General features: G+C 40.2%; 1 protein-coding gene across 4 annotated transcripts in view; it reads right to left on the bottom strand.

The window, feature by feature from the left end:
- LOC133479563 (CUB and sushi domain-containing protein 3-like) overlaps positions 1-22,146 on the bottom strand; it is a 283,130-nt gene that overhangs the window by 11,654 nt on the left and 249,330 nt on the right. For 3 of the 4 annotated variants that reach the window (XM_061776717.1, XM_061776718.1, XM_061776719.1), the window contains exons 61-65: positions 19,757-19,930; positions 19,455-19,528; positions 16,140-16,251; positions 1,558-1,737; positions 524-589 (exon numbers count right to left, since the gene is read on the bottom strand). In XM_061776717.1, the coding sequence (XP_061632701.1) occupies positions 524-589; positions 1,558-1,737; positions 16,140-16,251; positions 19,455-19,528; positions 19,757-19,930 (606 nt within the window). Of the gene's footprint in view, positions 1-523; positions 590-1,557; positions 1,738-16,139; positions 16,252-18,678; positions 19,196-19,454; positions 19,529-19,756; positions 19,931-22,146 lie in introns of those variants that run through there. The other variant, XM_061776721.1, reaches the window with a different exon arrangement.

The following is a 22,146-nucleotide window of genomic DNA, read 5'->3' as shown; positions in this document are numbered from 1 at the left end:
AAAGTGGATCCCTGAGTATAACATTTTGTAAGGCATAATACAATCCATTAGCAAAGGAATATATATATATATATATATATATATATATAAAGTATGAAAATCATAGGCTCAAATCCCCTTACAGCTTTGAGATAGGTATCGTGTTAATGGAGGAAGGACACTCCATATATTCTTATTTATATTCATATTCTTCAGGTGCAGTGACACTCGCATTGTTGAAAAATCAGGTAAAATGTAATGCTTAGCTTCCCACAAAATTATTATGAGTATTTAATTACATTTTCTCCTTTATTAGACTATTTCATTTTGAGATGATGTATTAATAAGTTAATTATACATAATAGGAATACACACAGAATAACGTGCACCAAATCTAGCCAATAAATACAATAAATAAGTGGAAAGTTCATCCAGATTGTTTTGTAGTGGATGAACACACAGGAGTGGTTTTGTCTCCCGGAGACAAGTTTTCATCAGATGACAGATGAACTCGATGAAAAAGGTGGTACAACTCATGACTCACCATTTATTTTCGGGCTTGCCGTCCCTGGTATTAGTTTGACAGTTTTTTCCTGTGATTTGGATCCAGCTGCAGAAAAACATAAATATGTCACAAAGATGGAGTGATTCATTGCATCAAGGCATCACAGCCAGAAGGGGCACGAAAGGTAAACATGCTGCTCACCTGACACTTTTCTTGTTCATCTTGTTTTCAATTTGGCACTGTTGCGACAAACTATTTACAAAACAAGGCTATAATTTTAAAGCAATCTGAACTAGTATTTCAATTATATTAATAATATTTTGCATACCAACCCAGGAATATGAGACAAGAATTTAGCTCTATATATCTTTTCTGTTTTTACATCACACTGCATTGGAAAATCATCTAAAATCTAACAGTTTATGTCCTCTCTGTTTGGACTGATTGAAAGCTACAACTTCACCGCTCACACTATACGTTTGAATTGTTACCGTTCCACTACCATCCTGCAGGTGACGTTATGCAAATGTTTGGGTTGGACAGGAAAAAAATCAATCAAATCAATTGAGAATAAGATAAGAAATAATAATAAGAAATTTCCATGTCGTCTTGTGGTGGACTTTCCCAATTGACAATCGGAAATTTATTCTGTAACATACAGCAGACACATTGTGCAGTTTTGTTGTAATACCAAAAGCTGCACCTCCCATCTCCCGCTCAAATTTGTGGTCATGTTTCTGGTGTGCAGAATGAGGTTTAAAGTGTCCCCTTTATTCAAATTTGTGTCAGTCCTGCAAAACCAAATGGCCGCTTGTCCGAGTGCTTGAAATGTATTCATTGGAGAAATAGGAAATTTAACATTCTTATTCTTTTCAGTCACTGAAAATAAAACAATGCCCCATTTAAAAGATAGTTATGTGGATTAGGCATAACAATAATGATAGGACTGATACTGAATATATATACTCTTCGCCTATGAACATAATGCTCCTCTGGATGGTTTTCTCTGCTTCCAACTCCTCAGTGGCATCATCTCCATCATCTGCCCTTGCAGACCTCTGCAGGCTACTTACCTCTGCACACGGGCACCTTGCCAGTCCAGCTGCCATCAGAGCGGCAGAAGCGGTGCTCTGAACCCCCAGAAAGGAAGTATCCTGGCTGACAGGTGTACACCAGGGTGTAACCATAGGAGGCCAGGTCCAGCCCCATCACATCGGAATTGGCTGGGCTGTGCGGCTGCTTGCACGAATGAGCTGGAAAGCAGGCAGAGGGCAAAATATTTGCACATGCACATGAGCCATGTGATACATACCGTATTTTCACGACCATAAGGCGCACTTAAAAGTCTTAAATTTTCTCCAAAATGGACACATGCGGCGCGCCTTATGTGTGCACCGAGTTCCAAAATCTATAAATGTCGTTGTGTGATGAGCGCTCCGCTTGACTAACTGGGAGCATTTCCTGCCGACACGCTGCTTATATAGAGGAAAGGCGGACGTGACTGAGGACAACATGCGGACGTAAAGGGGGAAGGGGGGGCGTAAGGGAGGACGCTGAAGGCACGCCCCCAGTAGGTATATAGGGCCGGTATGTGCATTGTGCAAAACAACATCGGTTTGGCTAAGGACCCCCGAAAATGGCACCTACGAAGGGACACGCTTACAAAGCACAGTTTAAACTGAAAGCTGTCAGTTACGCGGAGGAGCATGGGAATCGAGCAGCCGCGAGAGGATTCAAGATCAACGAATCCATAGTTCGCAAGTGGAGGAAGCAGGAAAACGAGCTTCGCCAAGTCATGAAGACGAAGCTGAGTTTCCGCGGAAACAAGGCGAGGTGGCCCTAGTTGGAAGACCAACTCGAGCAATGGATTAATGAGCAAAGAACAGCTGGGAAAAGCGTCTCTACAGTCACCATTCGACTGAGGGCAATGACGCTTGCAGAAGAAATGAAAATCGAACATTTTCAAGGAGGTCCGTCTTGGTGCTTTCGTTTTATGAAACAGCCCAATCTGTCAATCCGGGCAAGGACTACCGTGGTGCATCAACTTCCGGCGGATTACAAGGAAAAGCTGGTCATCTTCCGACATCCAGCCTAACCACATCACCAACATGGACGAGGTGCCGCTCACTTTCGACATCCCGGCGAACCACACTGTAGAGAAAAAGGGGACCACCACGGTAGCGATACGCACAACGGGGCACGAGAAGTTGGCTTTTACTGTTGTGTTTGGTTGCCATGGTAATTGACAGAAACTGCCACCTATGGTGATTTTTAAGAGGAAGACGCTGCCTAAAGAAAAGTTTCCAGCCGAAGTCATCGTTAAGGCCAATCAAAAGGGCTGGATGGACGAGGAGAAAATGAGAGAGTGGCAACGGCGGGCGAGTTACACCACCATATGTAAATGGATTGTGGATGCTTGGGCTAAGGTATCTGCTTTGACTGTTGTCCGAGCTTTCGCGAAAACCGGCATCATTGCTGAACAGCCCCCCGGCAACAAGACTGACTCTGACAATGACGAGAGGGAACCCGGCGTGTTTGTTGTTGTCATTTCAGATACAGATGAGGACTTTAATGGATTTGTGGATGAGGGTTGATAAAAAAATAACGTTAGTACATTGTTAAATACTTCAATAAAGTACAACCGAACTCAGTTTTGCTCCCGCTGCCTTTTTAAAAACATTGTTTTAGCGTATGTGTTACCATGCCTGCGCCCAATAATACGGTGCGCCTTATGTATGTGTTAAATACAGAAATAGACCCCGTAACTGAGACTGCGCCTTTTAACACGGTGCGCCCTATGGTCGTGAAAATACGGTATATACAAATGGAGCGGGATACACATTTAAAGTGGTGGATAATTAGGAGCTAAGTGGGGGAAAGAGTGGGGCACTTGGGGAGGCTTATGTAAAACTTGCTAAAAAGGGAAGCACATACATTGTAGTATTTAATTAAGCCCAGGGAGCTATTACGAAAATGGCATATTGATAATTTAAAATGCTTAATTTCTTTAATGATAGAAATGTAGCCCATCAGAAGCATTGCTCAAATAGAAACTCCAGACTGCTGATTGAAAGTGATGTGAATGCCGTTGGACGTTAAACTCTATTCGCGGGGCCTTCATTTCACTTTGGAATATGGCTGGGAATCTTGTGAGCATACTTTATTGAAGTCATCATACATTTATTATATTATTGGAAATGCAGCCATTAAAACAGGAGGCCAGTGCTTACAGTATGTGTGACACTGAACCAGCAACAGAAACTACTGTAAGACCTGAATATATATTAGCATTTTCTTTGATGAACAAAAACATGGTGGATGGGCCTCAGAGGCACGAACAATATTGGGAAATAGCAAAATAAATTTGCAGCTTGTGATTAAACATGTATATATGCCAGCTGTCAAATGAGAAACAGCTGTGAGAGAGTCACATTCACAAATTGGCACTTGATAGCTCCCTAACGACAAAAAAAAAGCAGTGGATTTGAATCACGATAAAACCCATCTCAGGAGCTAAATAACTTCATAGATAAAATGCAGACAGTGTTAGCCCTGATTACATACTGTATGATAGGAAACTATATATTATTTCTGTAGACAACTCTTCTGATAGAAAATGTGTGATGACTATCTCATACAATATTAGAAAGTATAACAAAGTCTGCCTTAATAAATGTTTGTCCATCAAACACAATCAGTACAGTCGCTCACCACAGCATCTGAAATCTAATGATTTCCAATACAAAGTTGGATCTAAATTCTGTCTTTCAGCAGGTGTGTCAAACTCAGTTTTGTCATGGTCTATATTGTGGTTATAGTTTCCCTAAGACGGCCGTTCTGACTAAAAATATTAATGTATTACCGCCTCATATTACCACTACTCACATTTTTAGTCACTAAACTGTATCATACTGATAAGCACAGAGCCAAGAACTGAATGTGGGGACTTTGAATGTTGGAACTATGACAGGAAAGGCTCAGGAGTTGGTTAAGATGATGATTAAGAAAAAGGTTGATATATTGTGTGTCCAGGAGAGCAGGTGGAAAGGCAGGGATGCTAGAAGTTTAGGGGCAGAGTTCAAATTACATTACTATAGTGTGGATGGCAAGAGAAATGGACTAGGGGTTATTTTAAATGAGAACTTCGCTAAGAATGTCTTATAGGTTAAATGAGTGTCACATTGAGTGATGAGGCTGTAACTTGAAATTGAGGGTGTTATGTATAATGTAATTAGTGGTTATGCCCCACAGGTAGGTTGTGACCGAGAGGTGAAAGAGAAATTCTGGAAGGAGCTAGACGAAGTAGTTCTGAGCATTCCAGACAGAGAGAGTTGTGATGGGTGCAGATTGTAATGGACATGTTGGTGAAGGAAACAGGGGTGATGAAGAAGTGATGGGTAAATTTGGCATCCAGGAAAGGAACTTGGAGGGACAGATGGTGGTAGACTTTGCCAAAAGGATGGAAATGGTGGTAGTGAACACTTTTTTCCAGAAGAGGCAGGGTGACCTCCAAGAGCTGGGTAGAAGCATGCAGGTGGATTACATCTTGTGCAGACGATGTAATCTAAAGGAGGTTACTGACCGTAAGGTAGTGGTACAGGAGAATGTGGCTAGACAGTTTAGGATGGTGGTGTGTAAGATGACTCTGGTGGTGGGAAGAAAGATTAAGAAGAGAAAGGCAGAGAAGAGAACCATGTGGTGGAAGCTGAGAAAGGAAGAGAGAGTGTTGTGCGGCTTTTTGAGGAGAGGTGAAACAGTAGGAGCTTCCAGAAGACTGCACCACTAACGCCAGGGTGATCAGAGAGGCAGGCAGGAGAGTACTTAGTGTATCTTTTGGTAGGAAAGTGGAGAAGGAGACTTGGTGGTGGAACCTCAAAGTACAGTAAATCATACAAGGAAAGAGGTTAGCTAAAAAGAAGTGGGACACTGAGAGGACCGAGGAGAGGAGAAAGGAATACATTGAGATGTGACAGAGGGCAAAGGTAGAGGTGGCAAAAGCCAAACAAGAGGCATATGATGACATGTATACCAGGTTGGATACTAAAGAAGGGGAGAAAGAGCTATACAGGTTGGCCAGGCAGAGGGATAGAGATGGGAAGGATGTGGACTAGGTTAGGGTGACCAAGTATAGAGATGAAAATGTGTTGACTGGTGCCAGTAGTGTGATGGACAGATGGAAAGAATACTTTGAGGAGTTGATGAATGAGGAAAATGAGAGAGAAGGGAGAGCAGAAGAGGCAAGTGTGGTGGTCCAGGAAGTGGCAATGATTAGTAAGGGGGAAGTTAGAAAGGCATAAAATAGGATGAAAAATGGAAAGGCAGTTGATCCTGATGACATACCTGTGAAGGTATGGAAGCATCTAAGAGAGGTGGCTGTGGAGTTTTTGACCAGGTTGGTTAACAGAATTCTAGCACGTGAGAAATAGTTAGAAAAGTGTGTTGGTGCCAATTTTTAAGAACAAGGGTGATGTGCAGAGTTGTGGGAACTATAGAGGAATAAAGTTGATGAGCCATACAATGACGTTATAAGAAAGAGTAGTGGAGGCTAGACTCAGGACAGAAGTGAGTATTTGCGAGCAACAGTATGGTTTCATGCCTAGAAAGAGTACCACAGATGTATTATTTGCCTCGACGATGTTAATGAAAAGTATAGAGAAGGAGCTACATTGTGTCTTTGTAGCTCTAGAGAAAGCCTATGACAGAGTACCCAGAGAGGAACTGTGGTACTGCATGCGGAAGTCTGGAGTGGCAGAGAAGTATGTTAGAATAATACAGGACATGTACTAGGGCTGCAGAACAGTGGTGAGGTGTGCTGTAGGTGTGACAGAGGAATTTAAGGTGGAGGTGGGACTGTTTGCAGTGGTGATGGATAGGCTGACAGATGAGGTTAGACTGGAATCCCCGTGGACCATGATGTTCGCAGATGACATTGTGATCTGCAGTGAAAGCAGGGAGCAGGTGGAGGAACAGTTAGAAAGATGGATGCATGCACTGGAAAGGAGAGGAATACTACCAAGATGGCGCCTATCCGTGTGGACGCCTCAGTATTGTTTTTGTGTTTTTCGTTCATCTTTGGAGACATTACACGACTCACTTACACAAGGGGAGACTTGCTAACCATCAAGGAGGCTACTCCGGACTTTCTTTCACCAACTTTCGCAAATCCGCTCAGTTTTTTCCCTGAGTCACTCACTGGAGGAGCGACCGCGGTCTTTGGCGCATGGAGATGGAGGCGACGCCACAGAGGGGAGTGAGCCGGAATCCAGGTGAAGCTCCGCAAGAGAGGATACAGATTGGTGTTTCCGTCGATCCCCCTCACAAATCTACGCTCCCTACCCAACAAAATGGACGAGCTTCAGCTTCTGATAAAGACCAGTAAAGACTTCGGACGTTCCACCGCCATGTGCTTTACGGAGACTTGGCTTTGTGAGGCTATACGCGATGGCGCCGTCATGCTTGCCGGCTTCCATCTTCACCGGGCAGACCGCGACATGGTCATCTCTAGGAGTGACCAGTTAGGATATGATTAGTGTTGAGCTCATCAGAGGGACAGCCAAGGTTAGATGTTTTGGAGACAAAGTTAGAAAGCGCAGACTTCGATGGTTTGGACACGTCCAGAGGAGACAGAGTGAGTATATTGGTAAAAGGATGATAAGGATGGAACTGCCAGGCAAGAGAGCTAGAGTTGATAGATGTAGTGAGGGAAGACATGAGGGCAGTTGGTGTTAGAGAGGAGGATGCAGGAGATAAGCTTCCATGGAAAAGGATGACAAGCTGTGACAAGTGGCGAGCCATAACAGGACAAACCGAAAATAAAAGAAAAAGAAGAACTATCATACTGAAAGGTGTATCTAACAACTTGCTTAACACCCACAGTGATATCGTGGCAAAATTAAAATATTCTGTTCTTTATTATTGACTGCTCATGGATAGGTTAAGAGCAATGGGGATTTCTAAAATCATGTGCATGATAGTCATGATTTTAATCAAGCTCAATGCATCGTTACACTCCTACTCCTGATAAGCAGTGATGAAGACATGAAAACTGAAGTCGGCTTTAGACCAAGCAGACAGACTCTTTATCCAGCTCACGGGTGAATATGACATGATGAAGTCCAATAAGGTATTGGTATTACTTCAAGCAAGCAGACACATGCTAAGATGAAAGGTCTGGACAGCCTGATAAATAATTAATTAAATAAACCCCCGTCAGTGTCTGAGCGCAAGTCTGTGCAACCCATTTAGAATGACAAACTGTCAGGACATGTACAGAGCACTTATACAGTTTGTAGAACATGAACAGTGATGACTCTCTCTTAGGCACATGTCAAAACTCTCATTAAGTGCCAAGTTCAAGCAGATGCACTGTAACTTCTCAAGTTATACAGGGCCTCAAAAACACTTTTTTGTTGTTGTTGACCCGCTGGCAGTACAGGTACATCTCAATAAATTATAATATAGTAGAGGAGTCCATTTACCTCAGTCCTCATCCATTATATTGATTCATTAAACACTTTGGAAAATACTTTTCAGAGGGCAAATTCTTGCCTAAATTCTACATTAAAATTCATTTTTATTCTTTCTTGTTTGTTTTGTAATATTCTAGTTCCTAGAGATGGTGGATTCTGGGTTTCTGTACGCTGTAAGCTATAATTATTGAAATTGTATATGTATATAAATCATGGACTATTTCACTCTGAGTGTATGTATTGCATCTTTTGTGAAAAGGTGAAACCCTTTGCAATGCAAATAACATTATACTATATTATAATTTATTGAGATGTACCTGTACTGCCAGCGGGTCAACAACAACAAAAAAGTGTTTTTGAGGCCCTGTATAACTTGAGAAGTTACAGTGCATCTGCTTGAACTTGGCACTTAATAATATAAACTTTTGACCTGAACTACCTAAATAAATCAAGTTTATGACACTATTCTAATTTATTGAGATCTACCTGTATGTCACTGTTATTGGCTCTGAGAGATGGAGTGTAGGGATAGAGACATCAGCAGATGGTGAGTGCCGACATCACCGAGCTATAGAGCCACAGTCACACATGCAGTATGTGCACACATTGAAATGACTGTAACGTGAGGCAGTCAAAAATAATTTACTATTGTGGCTTGGGCTTAAGCTGAAAACAGACTGATATGAGGTGCTCTAGACTCATTGGTGACATTAATATTGGGTACTTTTGGTTGGTTTGGTTTATTGTGTTTTGTTCAATTAAAACAAAAACACTTCCAACTGCTAAACTCTGGCCCCAGAGCTAATAGAAGGAATACATTTTAAGGTATACATTTTATTGTACATTCAGCAACAGCAAATTTGTTTCCATTCCTCCTCCTCAATATGATCCTCCTTTGTCTGTATGGTCCTTGTATGGTTGCTAAGAATGTTAAAATGTTACCACAAGTGTGCTGGAATAGACTGTGTCCGGCCTTAGCTGGTCCAAAGAAATCAATTTAACTGCAATTCACACTTTGGCCTCATTAGGGTTGCCGGTGAGCTGGAGCAGACACCATCTGATTTTGGTCAAGAGACGGGGAACACCCTGGACTGGTCGCCATTCGATTGCAAGGCCCATATAAACAAACCATCATTCACTTAACATTCACAACCGATGGACAATTTAGAGCAAGGGTGGGCAATAAAATTTCCAAAAGTAGGATAAACTGGAATGATTTTCAGTGACCAATAATGCTAACCTCAACTGTGAGCAATATTAATTAAATGTCTTTATATAGCACAGTAAATGCTATAGTTTTGATGCTACATGTGTAGCCTATATATGGTATATGTTACAATTAGGAAATAAAAATGTTCGACAAAATAATGTAAATATAGTGTACAAGAACACATTAAGATTATATCAGTATTTAATCAACATTCACAAAAAAACAACAACATGGCTATAGTTAAGGCTGCAATGAGTACTAAAATGTTTCGAGTATTTCGAGTAGAAAAAATGCTCAATGATTTTTTTTTTTGCCTGGGGGATCCGCTTATTTAAACTGTGAAGCAGACGCACTAGCACAACGTGGTTACATATTAAACGTGTTTTGATTTTGGGAGCGCAAAATAAATGGCGACTACGCAGTAGTTTGCAAGCCGCCGTTAAACTCAAAAGAAGGAGAAGATGGCGATGACGTCAGAGAAGACAAATGCGAGAAAAGAAGAACGTGTGGGATCATTTCAGACTGAGCAAAAAGGTGAAAATGCCTCACGTGAAGCGACTTCTCTCAAACAAGACACACAATGCGGTGGAAAAGCCAAGATGAACGTCGCGCAAATCAGTGAGTTTAACGTTAATGCAACTTACTAGCATAATGTTAGCCCTGCAGAGGGCTAAGATTTCCATTAATTACCATTGAATTTGTGTCCATTTTATCACGACGGTGATAAGTAGAGTATGTGTGCGACCATAACGTGACTTCATTCAGAGTGCTTGCTTGTCAAGGAACAGTTTTGCTCAGTGACTTAAGCACTCTGAGACACATGGCCAGTGTACAAGCATCATATCTGCAAGTGGCTACATTTTGAGTCAAGTTCTGTAAGTGAAACAAATTATTGCGGGTGGTAAATAAGTTTCCTATCGACAAGTCTTCATTTTCATTTTAGTTTAGTTAGTCTGGTCAAAGCTCAATCGTACAGCCACGAACCTGCTGTATTATGTTCTCACATCCTAAAACGCTAGCTGCTCAAGTGGAGTTGCACAACAGGCTCCTTATGCCTTTTTTTTTTAAATGAATAACTTGTTTTATACTTCCAAGAAATTCTAAGAAATACTAAGTTAGAACTGAAATTTGTTTTATTTGTTTGTATTTGTTTGAAATTGCCTCATTGAAAATATTTCTAGACAAGAAAATAGTTTGCTGCTCAATGTGAATTTAAGAAAACAGTTGATTATCTCCAAATAGAAAAACAATTGGTCATTTGTTTTAAGTGCAATTGCTTATTTTTGTGTTGTGTATTCATAATTGCTCTTTCACTAAGCAAAAATATAATTACCTGATTATTCGATAACAATTTTGGTAGGCTAGTGCAATACTAAAATATTTGATAGCTGCAGCCTTACCTACAGTGTTCATTCATTTTTTCTACATTTCAAAAGTGTATAGAAATTATGAGCAGCAACTACTACTAACTCATCATCTGTTCCGGTTTCGGACTCCCATATCATTATCGGAGCAAATCTTACTTTCTTCTTGTGTGGAAAACTCAAGCATGGAGCATTTGGAGCATAGTTTTCCACACAAACACTGGCTAGTGCGTTCTAAGCCTTGTTGCATGAACTGATGAAGTCTGCGCGGATGAGAGGCGAAACGTCTCCTAAGATAAACAGAGCAGTCCAGTTGCGATCCATTAAATGGCCTGAGACATGATTCGAACACCAAACGTCAGAATTGTGAAGGAGACATGTTAACCACTTGTACACCGTGCTGTAGGGGTGCAAGACATAGGGGGAAAAAAAAAAAGACGTTGCAATTTTTTTTTTCAAAACTGCGATATATATTGCGATGTGAAATAATACTGGATCAGTGTTGGGAAACTTCATTTTCTATCAAACTAGTTCAAAGTTCAGTTCATCATTCCAAAAATGAACTAGTTCAGTTCGTAGTTCATAATTCCTAATTTTTAACTAAGTTTACCCCTCCAAAAACAAACTAGTTAATAGTTGTTTTTTTTCTCTCCCCAATATGTTGCTGATGGGCGGCACGGTCGCCGACTGGTTAGCACATCTGTCTAGCAGTTGTGAGGACCGGGGTTCAATCCCTGGCCCCACCTGTGTGGAGTTTGCATGTTCTCCCCGTGCCTGCGTGGGTTTTCTCCTGGCACTCCTGTTTCCTCCCACATTCCAAAAAACATGCGTGGTAGGTTGACTGAAGACTCTAAATTGCCCTTAGGTGTGAATGTGTGCGTGAATGGTTGTTTGTTTATATGTGCCCTGCGATTGGTTGCCATCCAGTTCAGGGTGTACCCCGCCGCTTGCCCGAAGATTGCTGGGATAGGCTCCAGCATGACCGCGACCTGTGATGTGAACTGGTATTCCAACCAGACTCAGCAGCAAGCAAAGGCCCATTGTTGAAAAAAGTCTATGTGTTGAAGAGTTCCATTTGTCAAAGACCACACTGACTTGCCGAAAGAGAAATGATGCAGTATTTTGTAAAATGTTTCCAAGCAAGGTTGTTCTTTTTGGGTCTAGGAGCCTGGTTTGTTAGATTATCCCCAAACACTGAATTTAAGCCACAGTACACTGTGAAGTCACAGGTGCAATCACTTCATGAAATCGGGATATTTCCCATACTATTTAATGCATCCCAGGGATCAGTTTGAATAAATAACCGAATACTTGAAGCGAAAAGGCCTTATAACGAAGAGGAAATGCCCTTGAAATGGGTGTTTCAACAATACAACTCCAAGACCAACACAATTAACATTAGAGACACCAGCCCAATCCGAAAACATGAATACGAAAAAGAACCTGACAGCAAAAATGCTGTTTTTGAGGTGAAATCAGGAAATACAGCAGGATTGCAAAATTTGGCGGTATTGTACATACTGCAGGTACAGTACTGTCGATTCATGTAAAGTCATCACATAAAATGACACTGCATAATAAGTATGCATTGTGTAGTATGAATTATTTTTCATGTACTGTATAGTTGGCACTCCACTGCTGATAATCAATACTGCTGGTGTTTATTTAATTCACAACTGCTTGTCTATAGACTGCTTATACTTAGGTACAGCTCAAGAAATTAGAATATCATGGAAAACTGAATTTATTTCTGCAGTTCAATTAAAAAAGTGGAACTTGTTACATTTGGTCAGGACAAAATACTGGAGAAACACAAGACTGATATTTCCATGCGACCTTTTACTATATTTATATCACTAACATTGATATAAATATTGGGAGCATTACAGTGGAGCTGATGTGTGAAAAAATTAAAAAGAAATAATAATCGTAATAATATATTGGTAATGACTTTCAAGCACTCAATCGTGCCCACAGACACGTATTAAAAAGTACAAAAATATTAATATACATTTAGTCTTTATATTATTCCAAAAAACATTCCATACTGTTGACACGGTCACGGTTTACTGATGCTGCACTTTGACTGATCTCCATCATGTTAAATGCATCTATTGGGTCAATAACAGGTTTTTTGCCTTGGCCAACAGTGCAAGAGTCAGTCAGCCTCACTTGTGAATCCATTTAAATGGTTTCACAAAAAGAGCTTTTAATCATGGCGAAAGGTGTTCTAGCGAATTCATGAGGGTGTAGGGTCAATGGGTTGTGACAGTCATAATAATAATAAAAGATTTTTTTTAAAAAAGCCTCATGCTTAAGCTCCTATGCATTATTATTATAGTTCCCACTGGATCTTTTTGCCCACCTTATAGGATGTACAGGGAAAGTTTGAAAACTCAACAACAATTAATATGAATGATTACTATATCTACAGTTTAAATTTATTTGAAAAAGTTAAACTTTGAATAGATAAACCTCTTTTAAAAATATAAGTTTTGTAAGTCCATTTGCAAACTACTGCAAGGTTTTTAAATAAATCTAATTTGCAGTGAGGCTCTAAAGTGCAAATGTATTTTTTACAAAGCAGAAATATAAAGATGATACACACAACAGGAATCAAACAGTTAACTCCTAAGGAAAAGGTGAAATATTCTGAAGTATTATTTAAAATAACTTAAGCAATACTCTGGCAAGAGGATGGTCCATGTTTTAAAGTCTCTCCCTTGTGAATGTATATATTTATTAAAAGAGCTGCATTGATCCATTCTATTCCATCTATCCTTTCTATTCTCTATTTGGGCTGTAACAATGACAGGATGAGGGCAGATGAAAATCAATAAATTTTTCAAGGCACCGCAGGTGATGGATGAGAGCCAGAGAGCTGCTCCTGCTGGGATGCAGCTTTAGCTGATAAAGACAAACCTGGCAAAGAAAGTGAAGCTGCTTAACACAGGAAGTGAGGACATTGAAATGCTTCAAAGGCTTTTGCCTCTGATTGATAAGTGGGTTGCCTGTCAGTTAATTTCAGGTCCTGGCAATACAATGTCATCATTATGTACAAAAGGATAACAATATGTACCTACGTTATTTCATTATAGTGATATATGATGAATTACAATGCACCCAATAGCTACAGTTTATGAAACTGTTGATCCTGTGTGTGTGGTATCAGGGCAAATCCCCCTGGTCCTTTTCCATCACCCGTGCAGGAAATGAGAATGTTGCTGACCTGAGAACCACTTTTGGTATTGTGGCTCGTCTCGTTTTTGAGAAATAGTCGCTTGAGGTGCCAAAGAAGTCACAATGTTGCTAAGTTGGCAATACAACAATTCGTAGCTCTGGCTTGCTTGTGCAGTCCACACACGTGCAGACATATTTTACACACTGCCCGTCACAGGTCAGTGTTGGTACTACAGCAGACATCTGGTTTGGGGGACGAGATATCGTACATAATGTGTGGTGTGTTGTATTGGGCATAATGAGCAGAAGAGAAACAATGACAGCAGTAAGAACTGCTTTCCTTGTCTCGCACATTTAAAAAATTGGACAAGATCTTCAAATGGTTATGTGTGTACCCCGCTTAACTCACATGCACACCCTCGAAAGATACACGTATTATAGATTATGCAGACAATGGAGGGTAGGCATTGAAAAGTATCTGCCACCTCAGCACAAATGTCTCCAGGAATTTTAAGTGGGTGTTACCACACGAGTTAGATTAAGATTACGTATCCTGTGAAACCCCCTATCACCACACAGCTCTTACTACTTCCACTGTGTGTGCATAGTGTAATTGTGACAGTAGTAAGACTGTTTCAGTCATAGAGGCTGTAGCTGAAAAGGATGCCTTTGAGATAAATGAATTAAATCACAGCTTCCATAAGTGGTTGGCCTGGTAACGCCTGCTTGGGCCCATTTTGACAATGGTCAGAATTTAGAGATTGTTCCAACAGAACGACTGCAATTACCGTAATTTCTCATGTATAATACTGCTCATGGATAGGTTAAGAGCAATGGGGATTTCTAACGGATTTCACCGTTAGTCTAAATTTACGGGGAAATAATTCTGTTACGGGTATTGTCCCTCGTGATTGTGAGAGCAAGCTCAGTGTGTGTGGGCGTGTGCGTCGATGTGTGACGCACTGTGCAGGCGTCGTCCGGCGGGACTGTGAAGGAGGAAGGAGTGCGCGCCGGTGCGACTGTGTACAGTAGCAAGTGTAGTGACGGCGACCGGGGAAGAGTAGCGATTAGCGGAGGACCCGTTGATGTTGAATGTGCAGAGGAGCTAATAAAGCCAATAAAGCAGCAAATCGGTGCTTCGTGCCTTTATTGTTGCCGCCACCCAGCTCTGCTGTGCAACGAGGGAAGGGAGTTAACCCCTGCGTCTCCCGACCACTGTCAGGTGACCGTAGCAGGAAATGTTAACACTTCGTATCAAAAAAGAAATACATTAAAATAAAAAAATAAGATTATGTACTTACCATTACTGCTGAGAGTGTGAAAAAAGGCAAAGATAACCCCGGCGCACAAACACAGACAAGCACTATGCACTAGCTAAGCAGAAACACTATTGTGCTGGGACAAAATGGCGGACGAGGCACGGGCGTCGTAAAGTTGAAACGTAGTATGTCGAGTGCGTTGTAAATCGAATACTTCCTGTATGCCACCGCCACCTAGTATTTATAAAAAAGGTGTAGCCTACAGTTTCATTCCAATATGACAGGGGTACGTATGACTTCATATATGTACAGTTGTGCTCATAAGCTTGCATAGCCTGGCAGAATTTGCGAAATATAGTTCTTTCTTTTTTTTTTTTAAATATGACTGATGACTGAACAACAACCATCATTAATTTTTTTATGGGTATGTTTTGTTTAATGATAATGCTCTTCTGTAATGCTTGCCCATTTAATTTTAATCCCATTAAAATAAAATTAAATGTGTTTCCCCTGGTCTTTCATGTTTTCTTTGAAGAACCGTACCCATCTTACAAATTCTGCCTGGGTAATCAAACATATAACTACAACTGTGTTTTCTCATTTACTAAATAAAAGTAAGGCTGTGAATTTCAAAATAAGAGCAAGTAAAGAAAAAAAAAGTATTTAGAATAATTCTTTGAAAAAATAAAACAAACTACAGATAATACTTCATGTTTTGATCATATTGGTAGAAGCAAAATCATGCATTGTAAAAATGCATTATACATAGGTAGAAGGGTTTTCCATAATTTTGAGGTCAACTTTGGGGGTGCGCATTATACACGAGAAATTACGGTACCCCAGGTGGAGGCTGAAACTTCCATGGCAACAAATGAATAAAAGACAGTATTGTAAGGTATGGTCAAATTATTGCTAAATCAAGCAACAAATTCACTTATTTGGCAACAGTAGCTGTCTGCTTTGTCACACGCCCTAGCTCTGCCCATGGTCATCATGGTAACAAAAGACATACAACACAATGCCAATCCAAAGTGATTTCAACCACCGTGTGATAAGTGAATATTAAGTCTGTAATTTGATGGAAGAATGTCAGGGACCTTTTTAAGACACCTAGGAACTTTTTAAAATTGTGCAAAAAATTGCCTTTGAGGAGTGTGAAGCACAATTACTTACGGATACAGGTAGGCTGGGTGCCGGTCCACGTGAGATCAGATAAACACAGGCGGGTGATGGAGCCCTGGAGGATGTGTCCCTGTTGGCACTGGAAGTCCACTCTGCTGCCCACCTGGACACAAACACACACACAAAACTACGTAATGCAAAATAAAAAAATTTAAAATGATTGTGTGTCACGTGAGGGGAGCAAGTCTTTGGAATGAATGGCTTTTCCATTTTTTGTTCTCAAGTGATCCAAGTACAAAGCTAAGCTACTTGTGGTTTTACTTCGAGATCCATGTCTTATCAGATATCCTGCTGAACGAATAATAAAAAACTGTTTTCACTTATCTTGTAAGTGACACTGAAAAAGCAACAAGAAGGACAAATTGAAATACACTGACTGAACATATCTCACGGCGAGAACTGAGCTCATGGCGGGGGTCATGATATACAGTATACTTTGTTCGAATATGTTCCGTTCTGTTCTGAACTGACTAGTTTTTTATCACACACACACACACAAGGCCACCGTATGGCCTTAAAATAAAATCTCCGACTTGTTTTCCCTAAAAAATTATTAGATTTATGATTTCAATGACAAGAACATTATTTAAAACTTGGAGAAAGAAACACAACCCTAAATACATTTTAATAAAAAATGGAAATGGTCGCCAATTTAATGGAAATAAATAATATTAGAATAATATAAAATAATATTAAAAAAAATCATTTTACATTAATATGTAACAACAAAACTGTCACTGAACATGACACGAATAAAAGGTAGCTGCTTCCACAAAATATTAACCTCTGTCCCTGAAAATGTGAACATAATCTTGCATACAGTATATGCATGCCTGGTAGGTTGCCTAGTTTTAATAAATATTTTTTTGGCAAGGAACAAAGGCCTGTCTCCAACATGAGGCATGCCCTGTTACATGTTACAATGTCACTCCTACACTGAAAACCCTCTCCGGTTTGGAATAGACAGACAGTTCTAACCTACATTATTCAGCCATGGTTAGTTTATTTCATGCTGCTGTAATGTTTAGTGAATGCTCTTATTGTGAACTCACACCACTGGAGTCAGGCACAAAATAAACAAACTGAAAAAAAACTATCAATGTTACAAAAAGCAACAACAAATAATCGATTAAATCCATTAATCGACCTGGCGTACTGGAGCAAAAAAACAACAAATAGAATCATAGCTAGTTTTGGCTGCATATACAGTAGGTACGGAAAGCATTCAGACCCCCTTAAATTATTCACTCTGTTATATTGCAGCCATTTGCTAAAATCATTTAGGTTCATTTTTTCCCTCATTAATGTACACACAGCACCCCATATTGACAGAAAAAAACGCAATTGTTGAAATTTTTGCAGATTTATTAAAAAAGAAAAACTGAAATATCACACAGCCATAAGTATTCAGACCCTTTGCTCAGTATTTAGTAGATGCACCCTTTTGAGCTAATACAGCCATGAGTCTTTTGGGGAATGATGCAACAGGTTTTTCACTAGGCTTTACATGATCAGGATTTTTGGGCTGATCACCGATCACCAAGTTTAAAAAAACGATAATTGATCACCGATCACTGATCTATTTACATGACTTGTTCATTTATTGTATATACTTGTGTCCTGTATGACTTGTTCATTTATTGTATATACTATATACTGTACTGTATACTGAATACTGTATCTTCAAAATTATTCTCTAGCATTTTAGACAAAAGTTAAAACATCAATGACCTCTTGGGGCATTCAAGGATTGGCCACTGACATACATTTAGTTCAAATCAACATTACAACATGACAGAAATAATGGGTGCTAACTTACTGTAATTAAATTAGTTTAACAAATACTGTTAATGACATGCGTACTCTAACTTTCTCACTATCCCGGCTATACGGACAGGTGTTGTCCAGAGTTTGCGTCCGTTTGGCTTTTCCTTTTTTCTTTTCCCCCACACTGCGTTGCTTGAGCACAGCATGCTCCTCCTTGTGTACATTCTTCAGGTGCCCAATCAAATTTGTGTTGAAGCATTTAGATAATGTTCCCCACGACGCACTTCAGTTGTGCACAGACTGCAAATAACTTACGTCGGCGTAAAGTCTATTTTTCACACCTGGATTTGGGGATCCTCTGCCATGCCTCCTTGCAGACCCTCTCCAGTTCTGTCAGGTTGGATGATGATCTCTCCAGAGATGCTCAATTGGGTTTAAGTCAGGGCTCTGGCTGGGCCATTCAAGAGCAGTCACGGAGTTGTTCTGAAGCCACTCATTCGTTATTTTAGTTGTGTGCTTAGGTTGATTCTGATTCTGATTCTTGGAAGGTGAACCTTCGGCACAGTCTGAGGTCCTGAGCACTCTGGAGAAGGTTTTCATCCAGGATATCCCTGTACTTGACCACATTCTTACCTCTCTCACCAAAGCTGTGTGTGTGTAGGTGTGTGTGTGTGTGTGTGTGTATATATATATATATATATATATTTATTTATTTATATTGAAATTAGCATTAAAAACATTAAGTTTAGTGAAGTAAGGCATCTTTAATTGTCAGTCTAAATAAACATTCACAGTATGTTAATTTAAATCTAATGTAAGAGACAATATGTGATTAAATGATAAGGGCAGTGTATGTGAATGTCGAGACACGATTTGGTGTTGTTAAGATTTTCTCTTCTGTTTTTTTATGTGGTAAGTTATATTAGGTAAAAACTATTGACATTTTTAGAAAAATTCAAGAACCTGTAGTATGGGCCAAGAAAGAACCCACTTTTTTTCCCCACAAACTTGAAATAAATTTGTTCCTCAATTACTGATATAAATGCCAATGACCACATTTCCAGCATTTTAGCAAGGAGGGTCACTGATGGTGTAGAGGTACACTCGCCTGACTTTGTTGCGGCAGCATGGGTTCAGTTTCCACTCAGTGACGGTGTGAATGTGAGCGCGAATGGTTGTCCGTGTCTATATGTGCCCTGTGACGGACTGGAGAGCAGTTCAGGGTGTAGTCCGCCTTTCGCCTGAAGTCAGCTTGGGATAGGCTCCAGCGCCCCGTCACCCTAACCAGGATAAGCTGTGTTGAAAATGGATGGATGGATAGCAAGGAGGCGGGTAACTCTGAAGGTGCACAATTTGGAGCGGATCCAAATTCTGTGCTCTACTAAGTGCTATTGGAATTTCTAAGGTTTTATCAGTAGATCCAATATCTTTAAATCAGCTAAATTACAATCCTCTTTAATGCAGCCCAACTGACCACTATGCACAACTCAAGAAGCATAAAGTGTACAGTGTTTTCTAAAACATCATTTATTAATTTACCTTAAAACCAGTTGTGTAATTCATGAAGCCATGTTCGGGCACTCCTGGATTTTCACATGTGGTTCTTGTGGGTTCTGAAAAATGAAATCATGATGAGGATAAGGAGAATTACCGGTAGCTGAAGAGTAAGAACAAGCCAGTAAACCAATGGCTGATTATCAAATTACCCGTATGTTGATATGCTTTATTTCTTGTCAGCTAACTTCAATACTTTTACTCACTTGAACTAAGTGAAATTAAACAATAGTCAACATAATCTTTCCACACAAATGAATATACAAGGTTGAGACAGTGTTTTGTACCGATACACCGAGGCTGAGATCCACTCCAGTTGCCGTCCGCCAGGCACATTCGTGTTGTTGAGCCTACCAGCACATCGGGAGGGTTGCAGCTAAAAGTCACCTCTGACTTAAAAATGAAGCTACGCCCTTCTCGCCGTCCTTTGGCAGGTGTACCTGGATCTCCACAGAACTTGGCTGCAAAGGCAGAGATGAAATAAACAACTAAATAAAAAAGTACTGTTGCTAAAATGATGAGCTGCGGGCACACGTCCAACATAGATGAGACATTTCCATTGGCAAGTGTGAAGCAAAGTTTTGCTGTCTGTAGTTGAACAGTCAAACTGGGTGGACACATTCATTCATTCATCTTGGTGGCAAGGTTATATTAAATGTTGAGTAAGTGAATACTGAACATGACCAAGATGCAAAAGAAAAATGGAGGCAAACTGCGGCTACTCACCAATGACAACATTTTAAGTGAGGTTGTAGCAACAGCCTCAGTAGATGAAAATAAGTCGATAATAACTTTCAATTTTGCTGCTTATGTACACCTACTAAACTTGACAGAAGTGTCTGAGTGGTTTAGCTGGGGGGAGTTGCATTTGTAGTAATGCATCATTATTGCGATTTTTCAGTTTCTGGATCCTTCAATCTACCATACTAAAAATGATCAGGAACCACTCAGGAGGTGTTGGAGAGCAGAAGGAAGACCAAGAGTCACAGCAGCCAGTCAGCGAGTTAAAGCAGTGTGTGATGAAGCCAATAATGAGGCAAGCAGTTACACCAGGCGGGAAGGTCTGTATGGAAGGTCTGGAAAGCGAGATAAGTTCTTGCTTGCTCTGATCCTCAAAGTCCAAATCCCAACACAAACGTCACACAACAAATACCTTTACACAAGCATTCTCAAAGTTGGAATATAGTCCAGTCATGAATGGTTAAAGAGTGTTTCGTGAAAGCTAAGAAACACACCATTGATGTACTTTTCCATTTCATTTCAATATGTTTATCTATTTGGCGCTAAATATCAAATGAATGCCAAAAATACACCTTATTTCTTAATATGTTATTCTCAACTCGTAAACCACCCTTAGTAAGGGTCGCGGGCGTGCTGGAGCCTATCCCAGCTATCATCGGGCAGGAGGTGGGGTACACCCTGAACTGGTTGCCAGCCAATCGCAGGGCGCATATAAACAAACAACTAGTCGTACTCACATTCACACCTACGGGCAATTTAGAGTTGTCAATTAACCTACCACGCATGTTTTTGGGATGTGGGAGGAAACCAGAGTGCCCGGAGAAAACCCACGCAGGCACGGGGAGAACATACAAACTCCACACAGGCGTGGCCGGGAATTGAAACCCGGTCCTCTAACCAGTCTAACACCGTGCCGCCTGTGTTAGGGAATATGACTGTGTAATGAAATCGCGATTTGCTACTTGTGTACATTTATGTTCGAACGCAGATGATTGCATCATTTTCAGGATTGCAGAGTTGCAAGTCAGCAACTTCTTGATCCTGATCTTATTTCTATCCCACATGCAGCTCAAACCTTCTATGTGTCAGAAACAGCTAGGGCGTTCAATTTGAAACTGCATTAAAATATCAATTTGGTTCAACATTAGATGTTAGATACACTATGTTTTTTTATTTATTTTTTTGGTTGCTGAGTTCAATGTTTTTGCAGGTATCTGCCCAATGCAGGTCTAACTATCTAAACTGAGGCAAAAACTACTGTATGTTTAGAGCTTATGTCAAACATGATTACAAAATCCTTGCTAGCAAGCTGCAACATGACACTTGTACTTAAGAGTGTACATGCAATGATGCTGGCTATGCAGGGGTCTGTTCTGCAAATAAATCGGAAGAACATGAACTGAGGCGGATTTACCACTTAATAATGGCCTCACAATTTATGAGGACCAGTACCAAAGACTGCTGTACATAATTCTGTGCTGACATTTTAATGCATCGATAATAGCTTTTCTACACCCAAGATCAGCTCTTTCTTCTCAATTTCCATTTATTTGCCTTTGTAAAACGTGGTAATTTATCACCGAGTTGCTGCCCCTTTAGAGTACTGCAGCAGGAGGCTGGCTTAACTACATGTTTACAAGAGTCATTTTTATTTTTTTTTACCAGAGCTGCTTATTGATCGGAATTGTAAGCAACAGAAGTTTTACGTAGAAAACAACTATCTGGTCGGATACAGTGAACAATATTGGAACATTATAGAACATAATGTTTTGATGTGTATTGTTGTTTGTGATGGGATGATGTTAAAATATGATGGTGTGTTGTGTACTTGTTTTGACGTCCCCCCCCTTATTGCACTATATCATCACATGAATATTCATTACAAAGAGAAAGGCTTATGGAGGAAGAGCGTGTCATGATCTGTTTTTGTTGACTT

The sequence above is a fragment of the Phyllopteryx taeniolatus genome, chromosome 6 (genome assembly GCF_024500385.1).
Source record: "Phyllopteryx taeniolatus isolate TA_2022b chromosome 6, UOR_Ptae_1.2, whole genome shotgun sequence".
In the NCBI taxonomy this organism is placed as follows: domain Eukaryota; kingdom Metazoa; phylum Chordata; class Actinopteri; order Syngnathiformes; family Syngnathidae; genus Phyllopteryx; species Phyllopteryx taeniolatus.
Note: the sequence above shows the minus strand (reverse complement) of the source record. Positions and strands in the feature narration are given on the sequence as shown.